General features: G+C 38.0%; 1 protein-coding gene across 15 annotated transcripts in view; it reads right to left on the bottom strand.

The window, feature by feature from the left end:
- Nucleotides 1-25,178, bottom strand: part of ehbp1l1b (EH domain binding protein 1-like 1b) — a 45,007-nt gene extending 19,829 nt beyond the window's left edge. For 7 of the 15 annotated variants that reach the window (XM_022666752.2, XM_022666753.2, XM_022666757.2 and 4 more), the window contains exons 1-9: nucleotides 24,763-25,176; nucleotides 18,395-18,452; nucleotides 9,913-10,008; nucleotides 9,614-9,667; nucleotides 9,228-9,409; nucleotides 5,546-5,670; nucleotides 5,231-5,302; nucleotides 4,252-4,776; nucleotides 489-605 (exon numbers count right to left, since the gene is read on the bottom strand). In XM_022666752.2, coding sequence (XP_022522473.2) covers nucleotides 489-605; nucleotides 4,252-4,776; nucleotides 5,231-5,302; nucleotides 5,546-5,670; nucleotides 9,228-9,409; nucleotides 9,614-9,667; nucleotides 9,913-10,008; nucleotides 18,395-18,452; nucleotides 24,763-24,866 — 1,333 coding nt within the window. In that variant the 5' untranslated portion in view covers nucleotides 24,867-25,176. Of the gene's footprint in view, nucleotides 1-488; nucleotides 606-4,251; nucleotides 4,777-5,230; nucleotides 5,303-5,545; nucleotides 5,671-9,227; nucleotides 9,410-9,613; nucleotides 9,668-9,912; nucleotides 10,009-18,394; nucleotides 18,453-24,762 lie in introns of all 15 variants that reach the window. The other 8 variants (XM_022666765.2, XM_022666761.2, XM_022666766.2 and 5 more) reach the window with 4 other exon arrangements.
- Between the last annotated feature and the right edge of the window lie 766 nt (nucleotides 25,179-25,944).

Below are 25,944 nucleotides of genomic sequence, written 5' to 3'. Positions count from 1 at the left end.
AATCAATAGAAAGTATATAGTAGGTTGGAGAGAAAGGTCTTACTAGCTGATAAATTTAGCTTCAAAACATGCACAAATAATCTTTAAAATTAAAGTTTAAACAAAAACATTAATGTATCAGATTTCTTCTAAAATGTTTAGTGTTTTTATTTACTGTAGCTACAGCATAAAAAGGGGTTTTCCCTTTTAAACCTAAATTATTTTTAGTGGTAACAAGCAACTAAACTAGTCAGATGTAGCTCAACTGCTTGTTACCTCATTAAGTTATTGGGCTGAAACATTTTTTTAAGACTGGTAATAGAAGCTCATACTCCAAAAAAAAAATGGAAAAAAGCACAACCAAAATGTAAACAGTCAGCACCATGTTAATTGATGGTTCCATTTTCATTAGACGCATTTAACCTTGCCACTCCAGTGTCCAAGCTGATTAATAACATCTGATTTATACATGGGATTCTTTTGCCTAAACTACTGCTAACCAAAAGCACCTTGGAGACTGTCGGTGGGTGTGGGTGGAGAAGGGGATGCAGGGGGTTTGAAAGGAGTAGGCTCAGAGGCATCCTGAGCTTCAGAACCAGAGAGCCTCCTCTGGAAACTGACAGGTGCTAAAGAGAGCAAAGATAAATATCTCAGAGAGGACAGTTTATTTATAGTAGATATGAACTAAAAGTGTAAATGGTGTAAAGGTGTTCACAATGTTTTAAAAGTACATAAAGCTGATCCGTTTTTTTTTTTTTTTAAATAATGCTACATTCATGCTACAGACGCTAAGATTACTGTATACTGCTGCTACTAATCTCCAACACACCAGCTCCACTTTAGACAGAGCTTACTGGCCTTTTCTAAAAATCACCAGATATTCAGATTTACTTTAAAATCAGATGCTGCTGGACCCTGCTGCTAAATTTCACAGCGAGGGAGGGGCTTCCCCCACCAGCACACTGACTCTCCTCCGCGCCGTAAAACCAGCAAGCTAATTGGCTGTTTCTCCTGAAAGGCGGAACTTTCTCCCTGAACCGGCTCCATGATTGCCGTTAAAAGATTTCCCATTCACACAGCGGTCACTGTCTCCTCATTAATATAACAGCTGAACTGAGCCGAACAATATGTTTTTTTGGGGACACAAATCCACCTATTTCTGATATTGGGAGGACACGTCCCACCCATCCCCCCCGGTTCCTACGTCAATGCATGGAGATTTTTGACCAGTTTCTTTATCATTATTGAATCAAGAACACTGGCCTTAATTGAGGAGGGTGTGGCCTTTTGTGGATATTGTTCGGTTTTTAGAAATGACTTTGTAACCTTTTCCAGACGGACAGTGACTTTTCTCATCTGTTGTGATTCAGATTGGGGCATAATGTGTTGCTTTTTGAGATAAATAATTCAAAGGGAAAGCATTTACTTTTTTCCATAGTGGCAGGTTTGTTTGGATAGTTTTTTTCTTAACAAATTAAATCATCATTTAAAAAACTAATTTAGGTATTTACTAGGGCTGGCCCGAATAGCGTTTTTTGAGCTCCGGATATTCGGCACTGATTCGAAGCGAATATTCGAATATTCGTTTTTTTTTAAAAGAGGTAAAAAAAAAAAAAAAAAAGCAAATCACGGCCCCTTTAATCCACTGAAAAATGTTCAATTTGCTCTGACCGACGAGACATATTCACCCCGGATTTTTGGTGTTTTTATCCCGGATTTTTGTGTTTTCACCTCATATTTTTTCTGTGTTTTTAGCCCAGATTTCTTTGTGTTTTCATCCCGGAATTTCTGCTGCCCTACACCGCGGCTTATCCGCTGCGTAAGCAGGCTAGGAGGCTGCTGCTGCACGGTTTCTCCGCTGCGCAAGCCAGCCCAGTAAATTGCTGTTTGTGTTTTCACACTTAGGTTATTTGCTTAAAAAAACAAACAAAAAAAACGTTTGTTCAGGAAGTATTTTATATTCTTAAACATTGTTGATTATATTAGAGGACAGTCATTGTAAACTGTACTTGGTCTATTTCGGTTAAAGGATCGTGCAGGGCATATTACTGATTTTGTATTTTTGCACTTGGGCTATAAGCTCAATATTAAATATTTCGTTTGTTTAGAAATTATTTTATATTTTTAAACCATGTTAAATTATATTAGAGTAGAGGAAAGTCATTGTTAATGACGTTATTGTACTTGGTCTATTTCGGTTTAAGCATTGTGCAGGGCATAGCCGTATTACTGATTTTGTATTTTTGCACTTGGGCTATAAGCTCAATATTAAATATTTCGTTTGCTTAGAAATTATTTTGTATTTTTAAACCATTTTAAATTATATTAGATAAGAGGAAATTCGTTCAGACATCATTTTTGTAGGCCAGGCTTTTGTAACCGATTTAGCCCCTACTGTTGCCACATTACCCCTTACGTTTTATTATATAAATCAGTTTCGAAGAGCCTGCATTTTTTTTATCATGTCTGCGCGAGACTGATTTTTAAACCCACTCTTCCACGCTCCCGCGTTTCTGTCTCGTTACCGCGCCGCAAAAAAATAGCTTCTTTTAATCCCGCGCCCGCCCGCCACATACACATTTCTGCCGCTCCCGCCCCACGTTCCTAATATAAATTAAATAAACTACATTTAATGCTTCAAATTTACTTATATATTTATTAAAACAGCAGCGCTGAATAGTGTGGTCCCGTTCCTTACCCCAGTCCAAACACCATCGGTGTGTGCGTGTGTGTGTCGGTCCATCCTGCGCGTTGAGAGTTTTCTTTAGGTTTTTTTTTTTTTTTACAATTATTACAGTTTTCTTAACTATTTATTAATTTGCTCCCGCATCGTCTGGATTAAACTCCCGCTCCAGCCAATAACAGTTCAGGGGTGCGTTTCCCGATAGCGATTGTTCTTAGGGATTTAAGAACAACTTTAAGAACGACTTAACTTTAAGAACGCCATTTTTCCGACTGTTTCCAGAAGCCACTCTTAAGTCTCCATACTTACGAAGGACCTTTAAGTAGCACTTTGGTGGCTCCGCCCCCGTGTCTGTGAGGTTTAAGGCAAAGCCAGATGAAAACTAGACCACCGATTTATATACAGTTCTTCATTATTAAGCCACAAAGGTATAATTTTGTATGATATAAAAAGCCAAATAAAATATATTTACTTATTTGTTTACTACTACGACTGTCAGACTGGGGAAAACCGTTAATTTAATCCATATGTGTGTGATATGTGTGAATAAAAATTATATTTGTAGGTAATTGTAACTTTTTCTTCACGTGAATACGATTATTTCAACCATATAATAAACCCAAATACTATGAATAAATATGCGCAGGTTAATAAATTAATTTAAATAGTCTGGAATTTAGTCTTTTTTTTATTGTTTATTTTTTTATAAATACGTATGCTGAATGCATCTTTAAATGCATTTTTTTAAGGATCAAAAGCGGCCTCTTTTGTTTTTGAGTCAGAACTGCACGTGGATTCCACGTTAAGAAGAACTTAGTTATTTACGAGTGGGTCAGACCACTCGTAAAGTTACGAACGAGTTTAAGTACTACGTTAGTTACGAAGGCTTTCGGGAAACGCTCGTAATTTTAAGATTGTTCGTAAGTACGAAGTTACGAAGTACTTAGCGTTAAGAACGTTTTGGGAAACGCACCCCAGTTCTGTCCCGCGCGCAAGATATTCTGACGGGACCCGCGAGAACAGAAGTGGTTAGAGTGAGGTGGAACTCTGGAAAGGAGAAAAAAAACGAATATCCGAATACCAAAATTAAAAACCGAATACCTACTCAACGAACGAATATCCGAATACCCGAATATTCGGGTCCAGCCCTAGTATTTACCCAGGTTATTTTTTCAGATATTAAAATTTGTTTGATAAATCTGTAAGTGGGCAAATCATTTTTCACAGCACTGTATTTGCCATGGTATGTTACATTACTCTGCACTTTATCCTCACCACTCAATTGCAAAAGTGTTGCTGCGCTGTCCCATCTGTTGATTGTCTAATGTCTGCTGTATTATTCATAACTACTATACTGTTGTAATTTTATGTTGCACTCTTTTGTTTGAATATTTGCACACTATGTTGTCCGTATTGTACTGTGTGTTCCATATTGCTCCAATATGGAACACTTTTATATGCAATAACAATAAAAGCCTCTTGATTTGACTTAATTTGACTTAAGATGGTGTTGCACAGATAACAACCTGGTCTGGAACTAGAATATCACCTAGGAACTTAACAGTGAGGTGAGCTCTGAGCTGTAATACCTGAGCCAGGTGGGGGCTGGAATATTCTGGGCAGTGCTGGGGGTGGGCTGGGCATTTGGGGGCTTAATGGTACCCCTTGTGGTGCTGGAGTGGGTAAGGGAGAGGACAAAGGCGCCTTTAGGGGTGGAGGGTATGAGGAGGTTGCCCCCATTAGAGTTGTCAGATTAAGAGGTGTGCGGCAGAAGGTTGAGTATGACCCCTGCAAGGCTGGTGGGGGTGAGAAAGGCACCTGCTTCAGAGCAGGAAGGTTGGTAGGTGTTCTACAGGAGGGTGAGGGCAATTCCTGTGCAGTTGGAGGGTTGGTAAGAATGATGCATGAGGGTGAAGGCAATCCCTTTGGAGTCGGAGGGTTGGGGGGTGTGCAGCTGGAGGGCAATGTCACCCCTTGCAGGGTTGGGGCTCGAGGAGGTTTGGCATGGGTGGTTGGGGAGGGTGCTGGACAGAGGGATGTACTGGGTGCAGGGGGTAAAGGAGGACGGATCTGAAGGGACCCTTTAGAAATACCCAACATAGAGACAACATTGCCTGGTGAAAAAAAAAGGAAGAATGACAGAGGGTCAGAGAGTAAATGATAGATGAGACAAAAATACAGAAAAGAAAAGGAAAAAAGAGAAGACAGATACTGATAAAAGCAAAAGCATGTGGGTGGTTTCTGCCAGTTTGTATCTGACCCAAGTCCAGTTTAACTGGATACATGACTGTAATAACAGAGAACAATAAAAAAAAAAAAACGAAGTCTGATCATCTCTTAGCGAGAGAGAGAGAGAAAGAGAGAGAGACATAGAGAGTGTATGAGTGAGAGATATGTGAGCAGGGGCGTAGCAGCAAATTCTGGGCCCTGTACACTCTCAATGTCAGTGGGCCCCTGTCCATGCCAGTACACAATGAACGTGGATTTTCATGGGCCCCTCTTTTTACTCGGGCCCTGGGTAGTCAGGTCCACTTTTCCCCCCACTACCACGCCCATGTATGTGAGTACCTGTAGCTGATGAACTCTTTATTGAGGGCCTTTTCTCCATGCTACATGCTGACTGGTCAGAACCAGAGGAAGCTGACCAGGACGATCACAAGAGAAAAGGATAAAATAAATGTTGAATGAATGAATAAAATAAACAAGATGGTCTATAGGTTAATATGGAAAAGCACTGTGATAAGATGCAGTCACACATAAGTGTAATGTAGTTTACTGAGAGAGCAGCATGAAAGGTGAGAAGATTAGCAGAGAAAAAAATGGCAGGACCCGGATTGAGAAACACTGATATATTTGTGCGTGTGTGTGTGCGTGTGTGTACACCTGTGATGGCTGCTGTACTGGATTGTTTATCCTCATCCTCATCACTTTCATTAAAATCATCCAAGTTTCCAATATCCAGTGGCTTCACGCTCATCAGACTGGCCACACTCTGCATGTCTTCATCACTACAGAAACACAAACACACAATAATAAAATACTTGTGTTTGCTATGTTGTTGCTAAATGGTTGCTAGGCGACATCAAAAGTGATGATTCAGAAGCAGAAGCACAGCAACTGAGTGTATGCACTCACACACAGACACAGTCACACTCACTCTATTGTAGGGTTGTCACGATACCAAAATTTTGACTTCGATACCGATACCAACTGTAGTATCACGATTCTCGATACCAAAACGATACTTGGAAGAAAAAAAAACAATAAAAATATCTGAACATAAAATGTTTATTTTTGATTGGACTGTATTGAACACTGAACAATCGGTGCAAACGTTTTTATTCTAAAATGAAACATTTGAACAAAAAACAAGTTTCGTTATTATGACCTTAACTATAACATAATTATCTAAACACTTCCTAAAAACTAAAACCTCTTCTTTTCTGAAACTACACTGTGGGAAGTTTCTTTGCCTGTTTAAGGTTCTTAGCCAGGAAAACAAGTGTGTCCACATGGTCTTCTGTCAACCTTGTTCTCCTTGGACTGCAGATTAACCACACGTGCGTTATCACATGCAGCCTCGAAAATTACGCTTTTAATAAGGAGATAAAGTGGATATTATTTTTTTTTCTGCCTCAGTTTATTTCATGCGCTGTTTGTATATAATTGGGGATTGCAGGAGACTGGATTGATGGATTCTCTTAAGTCTGGTTTTGAAGGTAAGAGCGTGGGGGAGCCGCTGGTGGGGGTTGAGGGGGTGGAGGGAGTGACCTGAGGTAACCCTGCAGCGAAAAACAAGCAGCTTTTAACTCTGAACACGCGCTGTGACGCGCTCTTTCAGCTCTAATTCAGGAACCGTACACCCTACAGTAAAACGGAGCGAATCCGGAGAGACAGACGGTTCGAATGGTGTATAACATGTCCGCATTCGATCAAATATGGACGTACGAGAAACGGAAATATGAAAATTATGATTTCATATTTTCAGAAGCAAGGCATATTTCGCCCTAAATGTTTATTTTCTGAAAGGAGATCCAGCTAAATGGGCTGAAAAAGCCGAGATTCTAAGCTTTAAAATGGCATATTGGGTGTCTATATTGAACCTATAACTATTCATAAACACAGCCAGATATTAAATATTATAAATTTCTGGCCCGCCGGCGGGCCAGGGCTAGTAAATCTTAGTAACGCTACAGACAGAGTGTATCTTGACTAACTCCACTAACCTGTCGACTTCTCAGCTCTTTGTAGAGATCAGGGTGCTTGTCTGCTAAATGCGTAGCCAGGTTGCTGGTGTTCCCTCCTCTGCACTGGATAGACTTATAACACCGTTTATAAACTGGGTTTGTGGTGTTGGTCGGATTCCCTTCTTCATCAGCGATGTAAGCAAAATTTGCCCACACTTCACTCCTCGCGCCCGTTTTGTCCACAAGTCGCGGACGAGAGACATCTGTTATTTTAGACGTCGCCATTCTACACTCGCAGCTGCTCTCTCTCGCTGCTGCTCTGCTGGCTTGCGCGTGCGTGTGTCGCTCAAGCGAGTCAAATGAATCGATTCACACGTGAATCGATTCATTTGTTCAGAACACTAAGTTTATCTGAATCCTGCCACACCGACTGCTGCGGTGTGAATCAGTTTTCTTATGAACTGAATCAAATCGCGCCTACTATTTTGACTCATTTGAAGCTAGTGACTGGGCTATATAGTATCGAAAGCATCGAACGCTAAAGAACCGAATCGTTTGTGATGACGTAGTATCGAAAAAGAATCGAACCTTCGGTACACCGTGCAACTCTACTCTATTGAAGCTTCCAGTCCAGTGTACCCATTTGCTTTTATAACACTGTATTCAGCCAAAGTACTGTATTTTCTCTACCTCAGTAACTGCTTTGTTCATTTATGTTATAAGCTGACATAGCATGTTCCACATCTCTGCACCTTATTTTTACCTTGAACATTTTGAATGTAATATGTCAGTATTGTACTGTGCTGTTCACATGCTGCTACCTGCATTGTGGACAACCCCATGCACGACACACCAAGACTGAACTAAAACCTGTCATACACACATATCCTGCACTCACACACAGACACTCTTGACAGCATATATCAATATGTGATGAATACCAGACACCTCGTCACCTTATCCTCATCAGCTCATGGGTGCTATGTTGAATTGCACTGTCTTATCTGGTTACTCTAATTTCAATTCTATTTATCGGTTTCTTTGTAGTTTTTATTTTGCCTATTAATGTTTGCAGGTATGCATTTTATGTAGTCTGTATTGTATTGATTGTTCAGTGTTGAACCAGGAGAACTGTAATTGTGCTCCACTGTGTATTTTTACCTGACTTTTCCAAATGGTTGCTATTTTTTTCCACATGCAAACATCTGTTTATAGACACTGCTAGTATGTTTGGTTGTTGGGGTCCTAAGTCTTTTAAATATGAAGATCAGCTTCCCATTATGCAGAAAAGACAGGAGTTCCATTATACAAGCAACAGTTCTGATTGTACTGGGAGGGTAAGGTTGTACTGGTAAAGATCTTGGTTGTACTGGGAATGGTTTAGGTTGTAGGGGGAGAAGTATTCGGGTCGTAAACAGAGGCTTTTGCTTGTACTGGTTGTATTGGGAGTGGTTTCGGATGTAGTGGGAGGGCTTTTGTTTGTACTGGGAAAAGTTTTGGTTGTATTGGGAGTGGTTTTGGATGTAGTGGGAGGGCTTTTGTTTGTACTGGGAGAAGTTTTGGTTGTATTGGGAGTGGTTTCGGATGTAGTGGGAGGGCTTTTGTTTGTACTGGGAGAAGTTTTGGTTGTATTGGGAGTGGTTTCGGATGTAGTGGGAGGGCTTTTGCTTGTACTGGGAGAAGTTTTGGTTGTATTGGGAGTGGTTTTGGATGTAGTGGGAGGGCTTTTGTTTGTACTGGGAGAAGTTTTGGTTGTATTGGGAGTGGTTTTGGATGTAGTGGGAGGGCTTTTGCTTGTACTGGGAAAAGTTTTGGTTGTATTGGGAGTGGTTTTGGATGTAGTGGGAGGGCTTTTGTTTGTACTGGGAGAAGGTTTGGTTGTATTGGGAGTGGTTTTGGATGTAGTGGGAGGGCTTTTGTTTGTACTGGGAGAAGGTTTGGTTGTATTGGGAGTGGTTTTGGATGTAGTGGGAGGGCTTTTGTTTGTACTGGGAGAAGTTTTGGTTGTATTGACAAGCCTTTGGGTTGTGACCAATAGCTCTCCTTTGTACTGGGAGAAGTTTTGGCTGTACTGGGAATGGTTTAGGTTGTAGTAGGAGAGGTTTTATTAGGTCCTATTGGGGGGGCTTCGGGATAAGACTGAGGGCTTTTGTTTGTACTAGGACAAATACTGATTGTACTGGGGGGTGGGGGGTTGGGGGGTTGTACTTAGGTTGTACTGGGGGTTTTTGGTTGAACTGTGAGTTTTGTATGTTCTAGAATGCGGTTTAGGTTTTTGCAGACTGCACAATGCCCCCTAGACCTAGACCACGCTGTTCAGAGAGTTAGTGTGGCATATGTTCTGGCTGGTTCTGGTGTAGTCGTAGTAAGACACTCACGTAGCTTTTCCCTCTTTGAGGAAGACGCAGGACAGTGAGAGTTTGAGCGTGGCCTCTACCACTTTAACCGACAGAGGCTTCATCCTCAGGCTCAGGTCTGTCTGTGTCACTGTCGCACTCACAAACTTCTTCAGGTTCACATCCACTGATGCTAGAACCTTCCGGTGACCCTTTGCTGTCTCCTACAGACACACAACCACAAAACATGAAGCTTGTTCGGTTTAATCTACAGCTTAACAGCTGATGAATAGTTAAGTGAAAAGATTTGGACAATCCAACACCTGTATCTTTTTCACATATAGACATTTGGTCTTTATTTAAACATAATTAGTAGTTGCTTTGAGAGGTGTTATAACTAAACATACAACTGAAAAAATTCTACTCACATTTTCAATAATAAAAGTCCAGTCCTTGTCTTCAAATTCATCTGCATGAGGATCCTTACAAACAAACATCACATTAATTGAATTACTTTAATTTAATGAAAGACTTATACTTCAGACAGTATATGAGACACATTATAAACAGAAGAATTATGAAAAACTAACAAAAAATATTCACATTTCATAATAAACATATCATACTTTCTTGAGCACTGCAGCAAAATGATGTGCAAATGTAAACATTGCATAGATGAGCTGTGTTTGTTTCTCTTGTGCATGTGTTCACAGTGAAGCTGCCCTACCTTAAAGATTGTAACTGTGATGTCCACATTTTCGGGCACCGGCCACACAACCATCCCTCTGTATGGGTTTTTAATCCCCGGCTGCCAACCATGCAGCTAGGGCACACAAACACACACACATCATTCAAAAAATCCAATACAGTACATATTGCTCCAGTACATACCTCCAGGTAATATTCTGGTTAATATGTGAACAAGGCGGGTTTGGTGCAAAAATCCCTGTTCTAGAGCAAAACAATCTTTACACACACAGCTTTTAACTGGATATTCAACACTTTAATGATGATATTTATTATGATATTATTACATTCTGCACAGCATTATTTGGCACATTCACCTTTAAACATTCCTGATTCTTGATCGTATTCTGAAGGACTGTGTCTGGGAACTCGCAGAGGTTTATACAGATATTTATAACACCTCTCTGAGTCAGGCTGTGGTTCCCACATATTTCAAAGCCAACGACATAATCCCTGCCCCAAAAAAGGCGTTGCAATCCTTTTTTAATGACTACCGTCCAGTTGTGCACACAACCGTCCTCAAGAAGTGCTTCCATGGTTAGTTATGCACCACATCAGGTCTCCCCCCCCCCCTCCCTGGACCAGTTTGCATATCGTTCAACCGATGGTGCAGTCTCACTCTTCTCCACTCAAAAACATCATGTTGTTGACTTCAGTTCAGGATTTTTTATTTTAATACAAATAAGGATTAATGTAATAAATGTAAAATGCAATTATATTTATATTAGTGATGTCAATTAAAGTACTTATTTAAGTATATACTTGTATGTTTGAGGGGAGATAAATCCAGCCTTACTATTTCCCTCACAGTGGGAACTGACAGCTGAAATCTCTGAGATACCAAAAAGGAAAAAAAACTTGCAATTGGCCACTTTAAAACATTCTCATAATTGGATTCACCATAGTGTGTAGGTCAAGGCTCAGTAAGCTCACCAAACAAATTTTGTGTTCCAATAATTAGTGCTAAAAGTATTCAAATTAATAAAACTACAAGGGTGCCCAAATTTACACATCTGCTTAATGTTGATAACGGGTAATGCATACTTTCTGTAAATCCTATAAACTTAATTTCACTTGTCTAATATCAATGTGTTCATCTGCTTTAAACAATAAGTTTATTTATTAAAGAAAAAAAATATCTAAACCAATCTAGCCCTGTGTGAAAAAGAGTTTGCCCCCTAAACATAATAACTTGGTTGTGACACCCTTGGTGGAAACAACTGCAATCAAGCTTTACTGATAACTGGCAATAAGTCTTTCACATCTCTATTAAGGAATTTTGGTCCACTCTTCTTTGCAAAATTGATTTAATTCAGACACATTGGAGAGTTTTCAGGCATGAATGGCCTGTAAGATCAATAGCATTTCAAACTGATTTTGACTAGGCCACTCCAAAATCATTTTTTTTACAAAAAGCTAAATTGGTTTGGATAACTTTTTTTCCTCAATAAATTAGGTTTTTGATCATACCTGCTATGGTCTATCCAGCGAAGAGTTACTGCTTAACCTTAGGCAGGGAAAATACTCTGTAGCTGTTTATGCACTTGAGGTCCACACTATAGCAGCTAGCAGTGGCTGAAATGAGCCAGCAAAATTGGTTTGGATATTTTTCCCCTCAATAAATGCAATAGTTAAGAGTTAAATGCAGAAAATATCCCAATGATTGTGAAATTACAGTAATTCACTGTGGAGAACAATTACAGCATATTTACTGTAAATAAATACAGATTGGTACAGATATTTTAGATTACTTAATGGCATAAATAAATACATTATAATACGTAATTATTCTTTACTGGTTTACCTTGTATAAATACTGCTGTGTTTCCCTTAGTCTTTGATGAGTAATGAACCTAAATGCCTAGCTCTTTAAACCTGCATTTATTTAGTGATTTTGCTTCTTTGTTACAGACCAGTTTTGCATTTTAACCACTGTTTTTGCCTAGCACTGTATTGTTTGTGTTTTTTTTGTTACCAACCTTATTTTGTATTTTTGACTTCTCCTTTTGCCTTGCCCTTCTAACTTATTATTAGATATTCTGTTTTTTAACTCCTTGCCTGTTCACTCATGTATGTTTTTATATTCTTTCTGCCCTTATTGTGTTCACCAAGCCTGTCCTACGTAACTCCTGAAAATTTAACCACTTTGTAAATAAACATGTTAAGTATCTGCGTATGTCTACTTCTCGTCTGGCCTGCGTGCAGTGTTGGGAAGGTTACTTTTAAAATGTAATCCCTTACAGATTACTGATTACATCACTCAAAATGTAATTTGTAACGTAATCAGTTACATTACTTCAAGTGAGTAACGTAATCCGATTACTTTGGATTACTTTAAATATTGTCATTTTTTTAAGCCTGAATGAATGTAACAAATAGATAAACAAATAAAACAGCCTTTTCAATCACTCTATAAAAATACTTATGAAACCATTTCATCAAACAATTTTATAAAACACTTGTAACGAACAGTATGGGTATATTAATATTAATTATAGAATTTCTTTAGGTATGAACCTTAAATAAAAAGAAACTCACTACCCACCGCCACATCTCACCTTCTAAGGTCGAGGAGGTCTAATAAATATTACACTGAGCCAACCACAATCAGAGTGCAGTGCAGCAAGATTTAATAAATGTTGGACTGAGTTATCCACAAAAAGACTACACCCTATTTACACAACCAAAACCCCCCATAGCACAGGCCTAATCACAACCCCCCCCCACCCACTCCACCAAATAAACCCGAGATACGGCGATCTCAGCATCAAACATTATATATCCATACAAAAAGTGTGTGTGTGTGCGCGTGGACGAGAGAGGCAAGAGAGAGAGAGGTAGAGGGAGTGACTGGACTAAGCTACTAAATTGTCCCACAGTCACAAATGTCCATAATCCCTTATTCCGGACGAGAGAGAGAGAGAGAGCGAGAGAGAAGTCCTGGGTTTACAGCGCGAGAGAGACGCGGCGGTCTCTTGTTACCCTTAGCTCACCAGATCCGCAAGCAAAGTTGAACGCGCAGGGAAGAAAGTCCCAAAAGAAGTTCTGCAGCACTGAAGATTAAATCCTACCGCCTTGGGGCAAAAAACTGACCAAAAAGATTAAAAATACAGCGTGCACGCCTAGAAAACTCCAAAAAACGTTTCTTAAGTGGTTAAATCCCAAACGCTCGAACCATGCCGGCTCGTCCCGTCTCTCCCCCCATTCATGTCCCAAGTTCCTTGTTTTTCCTGGTTACAGCACCTGGTTGGCCGAATAGTCCCGTGACGTCGTGAGTGAGGTCATAAGGATGAAAGTTCGCTGGATAAGGAATATTATATTGTACTGTAAAATACTACCTAAATTAGGAATTAGAGGTAAACTCAGCACTTCCACATAAAAAAAAAACATTTAAAACATAAAAAAAATAACTTATAATGTGATGTTATGTTTACTGTGCATTTGTCACACACTTCTATAAATTGATGATAAAACCATTTAAAACCAAACAATGTAACAACAACCGTAAGCTATCTATTTGCAGGTTTGCCTCCAGTGTAATTTTGACAACAAATTGTGATTTAGTCTTAGTCATAGTCTTGTGACGAAAATAGTATTTAGTTTTAGTCACAATTTAGTCATCTGAAATGTTTTTAGTTTTAGTCGACTTAATGTCATAAGAATATAGTCGACTAAAATTACAGTAAATTTAGTTGACTAAAATGTAAAGGGTGTAAATGTAAATGCTTTTTCATCAGTTCCCTTGAATTATTAACTCTACATGTATACAAAATGAAACGTTTAATAACCACTTGAGTAATATTGTTAATGTTTGAAAGTGAAATATATTTATATATGATTTAATGTATATTATTATTATTGTAGGTGTGTGACTATACATATTTTACATTTAAAATTTTGCTCTAGAAATCAGGTCATAAAACATCTGAATAGTTAAATTATAGTTTGAACAGAGCTGTAGATGCAAAAACTTTTAAAGGATCTAGTTTTATCTCCAGCACTAACCCAGCACACCTACTGGAGCTACAGTCTATAAATGAACACACATTCACACACTGTGCTGTAGAGATGCTCTCAGGATGTACTGAGAGACTTCATGAGTTAAAGTGAGAAACTTATGAGAAAGTGCTGTAAGGAACTTTACACAGACTTTTGGGTTCATAGATTCACTTATTTTATTGTTTTATTTTCGTTATATTATTGAGTTCCTTTCTGACCTGCTGCTGATTTAACACTAGCTATATCTTTCCCACTGTGAGACTAAACAGATGATCTGATCTTAATGAGTTAGGGTTCTGTATCAGTTCTGTGTTTTAGTGCACTGCTGAGTTAAACACATCAGCTCATGAAATAACATCAGTATTAAAACGCTGATCTCTGCATGGAGATCTGTGTGACTCTGGTCTGCAGAAGCTGAAAGATTAGTGGTGTTTTTACCGGTAATGGAGTCGCTCCACGCGGTTTACACGTTATCTTGTTTTTCGCGACGTCAAAAGAGAAATATATCGCCTCTCCCCTCTCTCTCTCTCCCTGCTGAACTCTGTCGAGTTAACTTCCAGTCGAGCTCCGTATCGACAGTTTAATTCCGCGCGGCGCTGCTGCAGGAGAGGCGGGTACTCCACCTTCGCTAAAGTACCAGTGATTGGATCTCTTCCTAACTGGTCCCTACCTTTCACAGACCTAAATCAGTTCTGATTGGATTTCGTCCCTGCCAAACATTTTCGTCTCGTTTTTATTCGTTGACCAAAATGTCAGTTAATTTCGTCTCGTTGTGTGTGCGGAGCCGCTGTGAGCCGCTGCCCCTCCTCCCTGTGTGTGTGTGCAGCGAGACGGGAGGAGGGACAGAGAGTTCCCTGTCATATCAGAGCGTATTCACCGCAAAATGTTATTTGCGTTTTGTCAGTGTTGGATTGGAAGAGCAAAAATAGGAAAGTACCGCAATGTAACCCTTTTATTTTAGCAGAGTAACTGTAATCTGATTACCACTTACTGCAGCAGTAACTGTAACGGATTACAGTTACTTATAATTTGTAATCTGATTACGTAACGCCGTTACATGTAATCCGTTACTTCCCAACACTGCCTGCGTGACATAAAGGAAATAGCAACTTGCTCTTATAGCCTACAACACTGTGACCAGGCCATCAACCATTATATAAAACATAACTAAATACCCAAAGGAAAAGTAGATCTGTTTTGCAAAAGTCCACACTGTTGGTGAGTTACGGGTGGCAGCAGTATTCATAGGGCATCCCAACTGAAAATATTAATCACAACAAGCATTATGTGATTTATCATGAAACATCACAAGTTCAAATCATAGGACATCTTTAGAATTCTAGGAGGGAGACAACACAAACAAATGGCAAAACTCATGTTATTGTAATATCTCACTTTTGATATAGTATCTTGTAGTAGTGATGCTGTGTGTTTACATCGCTAAATAAAATGAAAAGATGTAACAAGGCTCTGTAAAAAGAGTGCATTACAGGAGTAGTTCAGCCAACTTGGTAAAATGAGTTATTTGTGTAAAAATACATATTCTAACGTTTCAATATTAAGCATGAACTTTAATGTTGGCAGTAGTAGTGTACCTTTTTTGCATTTCAAGTCTGCAACACGCTCCATAAGAGTTACACATTAAAGAATTTACCTTCTCACAACATCATACTTTATTAGGTCCCACTCTACATGCCAGAACCTCTTAAGTTGTGCAATAAGTTGTCATCGACTAGAGACAGGTAAAAAAAAAATGATCTGAAGCTTTTGGAGTGGCCAAGTCAACATTTGATTTAGATGATGTGGCATGATATTAAACAGGCCACTTAAAAACTTAAAAAAAAGAAACATGTGGGGGGCAATTGTTTTTCATGGCCCTATATATAATGCATTACACAATTTTACAATGTTATTTTTTTTTAGATTGTGTCTCTTACAGTTAACATGTGTGTTCAATAAAATTTATAGACCTCTCCATTCTTTATAGGTGGGAAAATCAACATTGCATCACATATTTATTTTTCCCTCAATAAATGCAATAATAATTATTTAAAAAATGCTTTTTTTACTCTCTGCTTTTACTCTACGGTAAAACCTTCCCTGATTTTTTAAATATTTTTCGTGAGGTTTTTTGTTCATACCCGCTATGGTCTATCCAGCGAAGAGTTACTGCTTAACCTTAAGCAGGGAAAATGCTCTATAGCTGTTTATGCACTTGAGGTTGGCTGAAATGAGCCAGCAAAATTGGTTTGGATATTTTTTCCCTCAATAAATGCAATAGTTAAGCATTAAAGGCAAAAGAATTGCTGTGGAGAACAATTACAGCATATTTACTGTAAATAAATACAGATTGTTACAGATATTTTAGATTACTTAATGGCATAAATAAATACATTATAAAACGTAATTATTCTTTACTGGTTTCCCTTGTATAAATACTGCTGTGTTTCCCTTAGTCTTTGCTGAGTAATTAACCACTTTCACAGAGGTCACAAATGAACCCAGGGTAACTTCTTAGCAACTGATGGCCTTTCTCACATAAGCTAGTATTAATGTTCATAAGCCCATTAGGAGAACAGTGAACAACAATGGTGTGCATGGCAGGGTTGCAAGGAGACACTGCTCTTCAAAAAGAACATTTCTGTTTTGGAAAAAGGAAAAGGCTGCATTTTAGCATAAGACCATTGTTTCATTTGTGGAGCATGGTGGTGGTAGTATCATGGTTTGGGCCTGTTTGCTGCATCTGGGCCAGGACGGCTTGCCTTCATTTATGGAACAATAAATTCTGAATTATATCAGAGAAATTCTAAAGAATATCTGATAAGGTCAGTTATATAGCAGACAACAACCCTAAGCACACAAGTCATTCTACCAAAGAGTGGTTCAAGAAGAATAAAGTTAATGTTTTTGAAAGTCCTGTCCTTGATCCAGTGAAAATGTTGTGGCAGGACCTGAAGCAAGCAGTTAATGTGAGGAAACCCACCAACATCCCAGAGTTAAAGCTGCAGGACTGATCATGGTCGATGGATGCCTGTGTTTCAGGGAGCCTCTGTGACTATGTTACCTTCTGGCTCTCCCCCTATTAGTTAGGCTGTTTTATTCTGATTTTATTCTGGAGTCATTAGCCACACTCTGATAATGTTTTATATTCTCCGTTTTACATAAATCCAGTTAAAACTAATTCCATCTCTCTGCCTTCCTCTGAGTTACTGACTGCCCACCTGTCTGACCCGATACTGATGGATGTTGGACCCTCAGGCTCTCGTGGCTCCTGTCCGGCCAGACTAATGGAAGTTTCTGAAGTCAGCTCTTCTCCATCACCCACCACAGATCAGCTGCTCATCGTCCATCTTATTCTCCACTACTGATTACATCCAAGCTTACATGAACTCTAACTTCTTCCAGTAGTGGCGCTGCTATACTCCTGAATATATATGTGGATGTATAAATACTTTTTTAAATTAATTTAAAAGCCGTTTGACCAGTGGTAGGATGGTCCCCCCTTAAATGTGAGCCTTGGTCCTCCCAAGGTTTCTTCCTCCTCCTGCAGCTCTGAGGGAGTTTTTCTTGCCTCCGCGCTCACTGGGGGTTCTGTTTTCTGTATTTTCTGTTTAATCTTTTGCCTGACTCTTTGTCCTGTGATCACGTTTCTGTAAAGCTGCTTTGTGCCAACACCAGTTGTAAAAAGTGCTATACAAAAAAGTACAAAAAAAATGTTTAATTGCTGTTATTACTGAAAAGGTCATACCAGAATCATGCTTTTTTCAACTGCTAAGATGTATTTACCAGTACTTTAGATACTTTTTACATACAGTGCAACCACTTTCCAAATACTAAAAACTAGTGACTTTACAGAAAGGGCATCACTTGTTTTCTTTAAAACTTTTTATAAAAAATGTACTTAAGTGTCAAATGTGTGTAATATGTTGTCTACAAATTAAAATACACAAATACAAAAACAACCCTTCCTCTTCTTTAAACACCATCACTAGTTGTTACTCCTCTCTCTCTCTTATCCTGGCGCAACTAGTCTTTTCCAGAGAACTGAAGTAACAAAGAACAAACTATTTCCTTAAGTAGAAATATTGGTTAACTATACTTTACAAAAATATTTTTTACTACAATTATAATAGAAGATTCATTTCATTTGCTAAGCGAATGCATATTGCATAATAGCAACATGAACTGCATCAATAGTATTGTCCCCAACAGACAGATGTTGGTATTTAGAGTTTTGAAAATGTGAATAAATCTGATGTTGTTTTGGGTCATATTTGTTCAGAAATATTGAACAATTTAAAGGGTTCACAAAATGTCAAGCATCACTGTATTAAAAAAAATGTTGGAATTTGGGTTACATGTCTTTATAGATGTAATGTAAATAAATAAAACAGTGGATCTGAAATTAAGACCATTAAGATCATTAAAATTAGTCAGAACCATTGCAATGGGTTACACTTTACCTTTGAACAGATGCGTCTGTTTCTTCTTGTCCACACAACCCTCAGTTTGTCTGGCTGCCTGTAAAACATTAGAAAACGTATCATTATTCAAATTTAGTCTATATACAAACCAATTGCTCTAAAGAAACTATTGTAATGTTACTCGGACATATTAATTTATCTTTGTTGTTGTTTCAATCTGTTGTTGATATTCCAATTTTTTACAACTGCTAAGAAGTGTTTACCAATACTTCAGACACTTTTTCTAACTCTAAACACAGCAGCACACTCACCTCATACAATAAACTGAATAGTTGATTTCCTGCGTGAAAGCACATTTTGTTTTCACAACACAAAAACCTGGATCCACATCAACTAATTCTTTCAAAACACTAACGCATGTTCTCAGTTCCAGAGCTACATATAATCAATCACTGTGCAACCACTGTCAAAATAATAAAAGCTCCATTACAGAAACATTGACATTACAGAAACAGCATCACATTTTTTTTTATACATTTTTCTTTAAAAAAAATGTATGTGAGTTTCAAATATGTGCAACATTTTGTCTACAAGTAATATTTATCATATCGCACTATAGTGTACACAAAAATAGTCTGTGGAAGTCACTCATGAAATTGTTGCCAAACTCTACAAAAATGTTATTTTAAATGTCATTAGCCTTAGTTCCATATGTGCACAAATACAAAAATAATCCTTACTTTTATTTAAATATCAAACATTCTGACTCCTCTCCCTCTCTCTTATCATGGAAAAACCTTTCTTTTCAGAGGTGTCAAATAACAAAAAACAAATATGTTACTTAGAAGTAGAAATGTTGGTTACCTATGCACTATAGGACCGTGTAGTGCAGCCTAAGCTTTTCCTTTCTATTACTTTTACTTTTATACTTTGTAGTTTTAAAACCAGTAGTTTTAAAATTTTGCTTGAGTAAAAGTTGATACTTCAGTTAATACTATTTAAAACCCTAGTATCTAAACTTCTACCTACAGAGTAACAAATAGAGATACTTTTCACACTTTTGTTCCTCTTCTTTATCCTGACCCAACTCTTCCTTTCTCTTGTCCTTGTTTAACTAAACCTTTTCCTGGACTAACTATTACTTTACCCCCAACCAGACATATATATTTTTTTCCTCTCTCTCTAGGTGCTACACTGGCAACACTCTGTCCAAACAGATCTCTTTTTTATGTCACTGAGAGCACCTGGTTAAGTCTAATGCTAAGATCCAGAACCAGCTGTGGTTTTCTTAACAGTTTCTTATTTATTAATAATAATCCGTAAATTCTAAATTGTATTAGTTATAATAGCTTTACACCTGCTATTGTTGCAGAAGCAGTAGTTATATACTGTATTTAAGGTTTGGAACATGAGGTAGTTAATTTTGGCATGCTGTATTCAAACAATTGTAAATTAGATAAGAAAGCTCCAGAATTGTGTAAGTGGGGAATCTTGTTTGTTAATAAATTGGAAGCATGTTTAAAACATGTTAATTGAATGTATATTGTGTGATAGCAGCATGAATTGTATGAACAGTATGGTCCACAACAGACAGATGTTGTTTTAAGCGTATTTAGTTTTGAAAATGTGACTTCAGATTGGACAAAACATGTTAGCGACTGTAAAAAACTGTAATCACTGTTAATTTCCCACCAGTTTTATTTTTCTGACTTTCATCACTTCTAATTTTTTACCATAAATTCTTATGACATCCTTAATAAAAACATAACTCAAAAATAATGTTATTTAATAATACGTCAAGCCACAGACAATGTTTGAACCCCCGCTCATGCAGCTTTGCAACCAAGCTGCATCAGCAGCAGCTCGAAAAGAAGCGGTGGCTGACTTCACATGTATCAGAGGAAGCATGTGCTAGTCTTCACCCTCCTGGTGTGTAATGGCATCATTAGTAATAGGGGGAGTCCTAATGAGTGGGTTGGGTAATTGGCCGTGTACATTGGGGGAAAAATTGTTAAAATTAGAAATAAAATTATAAAAAAAAAAAAAAGCCACAGACAATGGAAAAAATGTCTTCTTAACATTGTGCTTTACTCACAGATACTCTTCTCATACACAGGAAGGAGCTGCAGATCACAGACAAATATCAGCTTTTTTCCTATTAAAACAAATAGGAGTTGTTCCAGGGTTCTGTTGGATTTTAATGCTCCTTGTTTTTAGCGTGTGTGATTGTGTGTGAGTAAATGTGCTGCCGGCTGTGGTTGTGAAACTGGTGTATAGAGTAAGAATTGGAGGAAACTGGGCCTGGTCTTGTGACCAGGTTTGTTTTTAACGCGAGGCTTGGTGTACAGAAACATGCAGCTGTTTCAGAGACACATTTCTGATTAGGGTACATATGAGTGAACGTGTGTTAGTAAAATGTGTGATGCTGCTCCTATCAGTAAGCACAAACTCAGGTTACATTGAGTAACACTAAATAGCTAAACTTAGCAAAGCTGACGACTTTAAAGGAGAGAGAATTAAAAATAACTGCCAGCATGGTGTGACCCAGTATTTATCAATGCTGTCCTAAAAAACAGATTATCTGAAATATTATCGTTAACATGATTATTGCATCTGATACATATAGTATAAAAAAGTTTGGGTAACCCTGATATTTTCAATATTTTCCTTGATAAATCATTGGTTGTTTGGATCAGAAATTTCAGTTAAATACATCATATAGCAGATGAACACAGTGATATTTGAGAAGTGAAATTAAGTTTATAGGATTTACAGAAAGTGTGTAATAACGGTGTGCATAATTAGATTGGTAAGTTTATTGACCTTTGACATACACACTGAGGTAAATTAAAATGAAAAAGGGTTAAGGTGACCAATTGCAACAATTTATTTGCTCCTCTTTGCATCTTCTCTGAATAGTGGCAACATGGGAGCCTTAAACCAAACTCTCAAATAACCTGAAAACAAGGATTTTTTTAACACCATAGTTTAGGTGAAGGATATAATAAGCTACCTCAGAGATTTCAGCAGCCAGTTTTCACTGTGAGGAACACAGTGAGGAAATGAAAGAACCACAGACACAGTTCTAGTTAAGACTGAAGAAAAGACCAAGAAAAATCTAAGATAAGCAGAGGAGAAGAATGGTGAGAACAGTCTCACCATTCACAGATCAGCTCCAAACACCTACATCATCACCATGCTGCAGATGGAGTCACTGTGCATTGTTCAACTATTTATTTTCACAAGGAGAGACTGTATGGGAGAGTAATGCAGAAGAAGCCTTTTCTGCTCACATGCCACAAACAGAGTCGCTTAAAGTATCAATTAATCAATCAACCTTTATTTTAAATCGGAATTAAATTGAGGGCAACCCTCATTTTTAATGTAGCCAAGCATTTACAAATACAGGGATTGACATGACAAGAAAAATAATAATAACATTTAATAATTAAAAAATAACACTAAATAAAATATAAAAAATAGATAAAAATATAATAATAATAAAACATTAATTATAATAAAAATAATACTAAAACTTGGTTTAATTAAGAAATTAAGATCAAAAGATGTTTAGATTAATAATGTACAATTAAGCTAAAACTAATTTTTTGCATGATACAATAAAAATACAAATAAATAAAAGAATAAAAAAATAATAAAAATTAATAATAATAATAATAATAAGAAGAAGAAGAAGAAGAAGAAGAAGAAGAAGAAGAAACTAATCAAAATAAACTAAAATATAAAACTATTAAAAAATATAATAAAATAAATAAAAAGGAAATAAAGAACTAAGAGAAGACCTAAAATAAAAATTAAAAGTTAAGAATAAATAAGATAAAGTAAAACAGGTACAGGCTGTCTGAAAGTGGTTAGATAATAAATGTTTAAAATTATTTAGTAACACCAGTGAGTTGAGTTTTAGTGATACCTGTAGGGAATTCCAGCTCGCTGCTCCACTGTAGATAAAAGCTGATTTTTCCAGTTCACTCAAAACTCTCCGAAACTGGCAGCTGATCAAATCACTAGAGCGAGTCAGATTATTACTGTTCTTTACAGTAAATATCTGCTATGCTAAAGCACATTTGAACAAGCGAGCTATATCTTGGAAGAAGGTGCTGTGTGGGCGGTATGTATGGCGGAAAAAGAACGCAGCATTCTAAGATAAACACTTGCTACCCACAGTAAAATTGTCTCGAGGCACAAATCTGGGGAAGGATACAGAAAATTTTCTGCTGCTTTGAAGGTCCCATTGAGCACAGTGGCCTCCATCACTCGTAAATGGAAGAAGTTTGGAACCACCAGGACTCTTCCTAGAGCTGGCCGGTCGTCTAAATTGAGCGATCGGGGGAGAAGGGCCTTGGTCAGGGAGGTGATCAAGAACCCGATGGTCACTCTGTCTGAGCTTCAGCGTTCCTCCGTGAAGAGAGGAGAACCTTGCAGAAGGACAACCATATTTGCAGCAATCCACTAATCAGGCCTGTATGGCAGAGTGGCCAGGTGAAAGCCACTCCTTAGTAAAACGCACAAGGCAGCCCGTCTGGAATTTGTCAAAAGGCACCTGAAGGACTCTCAGACCATAAGAAACAAAATTCTCTGCTCTGATGAGACAAAGATTGAACTCTTTGGTGTGAATGCCAGGCATCTTGTTTGGAGAAAACCAGGCACTGCTCATCACGAGGCCAATACTATCCCTACAGTCAAGCATGGAAGTGGCAGCATCATGCTATGGGAATGTTTTTCAGCAGCAGGAACTGGCAGACTAGTCAGGATAGAGGAACAGATGAATGCAGCAATGTACAGAGACATCCTGGATGAAAACCTGCTCCAGAGCGCTCTTGACCTCAGACTGGGGTTCATTTTTCAGCAGGACAACGATCCGAAGCACACAGCCAAGATCTCAAAGGAGTGGCTTCAGGACCACTCTGTGAATGTCCTGGAGTGGCCCAGCCAGAGCCCAGACTTTGTCCGATTGAACATCTCTGGAGAGATCTGAAAATGGCTGTGCACAGACGTCTCCCATCCAACCTGATGGAGCTTCAGAGGTACTGCAAAGAAGAATGGGCAAAACTGCCTAAAGAGGGGTGTGCCAAGCTTGTGGCATCATATTCAAAAAGACTTGAGGCTGTAGTTGCTGCCCAGGGGTCGTTCTACAAAGTATTAAGCAAAGGCTGTGAATACTTATGTAAATATGATTTCTTTGTTTTTTAATTTTAATAAATTTTCAGAACTCTCAAGAAAACTTTTTTCACATGGTCATAATGGGGTATTTTGTGTAGAATTTTAGGAAAGAGATTAATTTAATACAATTTGGAATAAGGCTGTAACATAACAAAATGATTATTATAACATATGATTAGTCCATTTCAAGTGGACTCTTATTTTTTTTCCAGAGCTGTATATAAAATCACAATAAAGCACATTGTCGGTATAGGGCTATAGTGTTATATGGCTAAGTATGTCCTCCTGGTCAGAATTACAACTACAAATCGTCCAGATTTAGAATGTGTATACCTTGACCAGCTAACTCGCAACTACAGCAGCCATTTACTCCAAGTGTAGATAAAAATTGACTGTATCAGCTTCACACAGAGCCTATCCACACAGACTTTGATCCTTAATTAGAGAGATAAAGGCACTGATAAACACTTTCCTCACACACTCTGTTCTTAGCTCTTCTCAGACCTGCAGTGATGCAACAGATTATACTACTAACCTAAACACTGGTCACACTATCTGCACTCCCCCCTCCTTCCACACACACACCACCGAAACACAGAGTCTGCTACAGTATCCTGTGGAATTTACAGACTAATGCTTTTTATTAATCTCTTCACTGTATATTTACTAGTTCCTAAGTTGCTCTGGCCACAAATGTGACCATGACAGACAATTTTGGAATAACTGCTATTGAACAAAAGCCAAAATAACTATATGGCATCCTTGTTTTACAGTCAATTAATGTCAGGCGAAAGTATTCACAAGTAAACCTTAAGTAAATGTTTAGCATTCTTTTTATAATTCTCAGACTTTCAGTAACACACACATACAGTCGATGTTCACGTTAATATCATGTCTGATTGTGAGTTGGTGTCATTGATATTGACACGGAAGCGTCGTTTGTTTCTTTGTGTATTTTAAAAATATGTTTAACTTCCTTAACATGTCTTCATTTACTTAATTTACTTCATAATTATAAAAAGGAACGCTAGATACTAAAACACGGGGTATGTTATTTTCCGTTTTTCCTTATTGGTAAGGCAGTTATTGCCTCACCATTTAAGGTGGAACGGACAGTTCGAACCTAAAGACCAAGTTTCAGGCAGTTAAAACGCCCTTCCTGGCGAAACGACTACAGGAAACCTCCCCAAAACAGCCCGAACTCAAAACAATACAAACCAACTCACCATTTCTTCGTACATTCCAGAACAAGCTCCTGATATGAAGCCACGAACTGAAATTTGGTGGCTTTTTTGCCCACCCGCTGCAGTCTCTTCCACACCGAAGTCATGCTGGGAGAGAAGAGGTGCTGCTAATCCGCTAACGGGGCATGGGGAGGGATGGAGGAATGGGTAGAGATGAAGCGAATGGATGGATGTTCAGGGCTGCGGTCTACAGTCTCTTTCCCGTCTGTAATAAAGCTGATCCCCGGCCAGCATGCTTCTGCTCTCCTCCATCCAGCTGCTGAAGAACTAGAGCTAATCGCTAATGCAGAAAGAGGAAATCCCCACAGCAAAGCTGTGCAGTAAAGAAGGAGGATCACCTTCTGAAAATAAAGGTGAAAGAGCATTTCGTAGCCATCAGGGAGGAGTGTGTGTGTGTGTGTGTGTGTGTGTGTGTGTGTGTGTGTGTGTGTGTGTGTGTGTGTGTGTGTGTGTGTGTGTGTGTGTAGTCTGCACTCTTTTCCAATACATAACCAGCACAATGCATTTATTGGTAATTAAATGTAAAGTAAGAACAAGTATTGGGAGGAAGCAGAGCATGTGCACAACATGTAAGCCTGATTTTACCTAAATTAACCCAAATAACATAAGACTGAACTTTGCCAGATTTTTCTGATATGTTCAGATTTGACGTTAAGCAAAGTTTTACAGTTAGTTGTGATTAATTGTAATTGATTTTATTTGCTCAAATGTAACTCTAAACCAACAATATTTTATTCCACAGCTACAGAAGTGGCCTAAAAAGTTTGATCAGAAAATATATTTATTACAATTACTTGTTGTTATGTCTAACCTCACTGGCACAAGTGTGACTATCTGTTAAAAGATGGGCATTTTACTCTATAACTACACCAGTTTTACAGATAAATATATCACTTGTTTTACATATACGTTTTACATATTTAGTTTAATATGTATTAGTTGAAAGTATTAGGTGCTTGTTTAAAAGCTTAGTGGAAATGCTTTATAATTTAACACAGGTCAGTATGCAAACAAATGTTTTCTATGCCATAATGTTTTATCTCTTTGATGTTTATTGTTAAACAGTAATTAATGCAGGGTTTCTGGGAGCTGTTATTATTGAGTTGTTTCTGTGGAACATGTTTGTTTAACATTAAACACTGAATTAGATCAGATATCAGTCCT

Source organism: Astyanax mexicanus, chromosome 20 (assembly GCF_023375975.1).
Source record: "Astyanax mexicanus isolate ESR-SI-001 chromosome 20, AstMex3_surface, whole genome shotgun sequence".
Lineage (NCBI taxonomy): Eukaryota > Metazoa > Chordata > Actinopteri > Characiformes > Acestrorhamphidae > Astyanax > Astyanax mexicanus.
The sequence above is the reverse complement of the archived record's forward strand: the minus strand, read 5'-3'. Positions and strand labels throughout refer to the sequence as shown.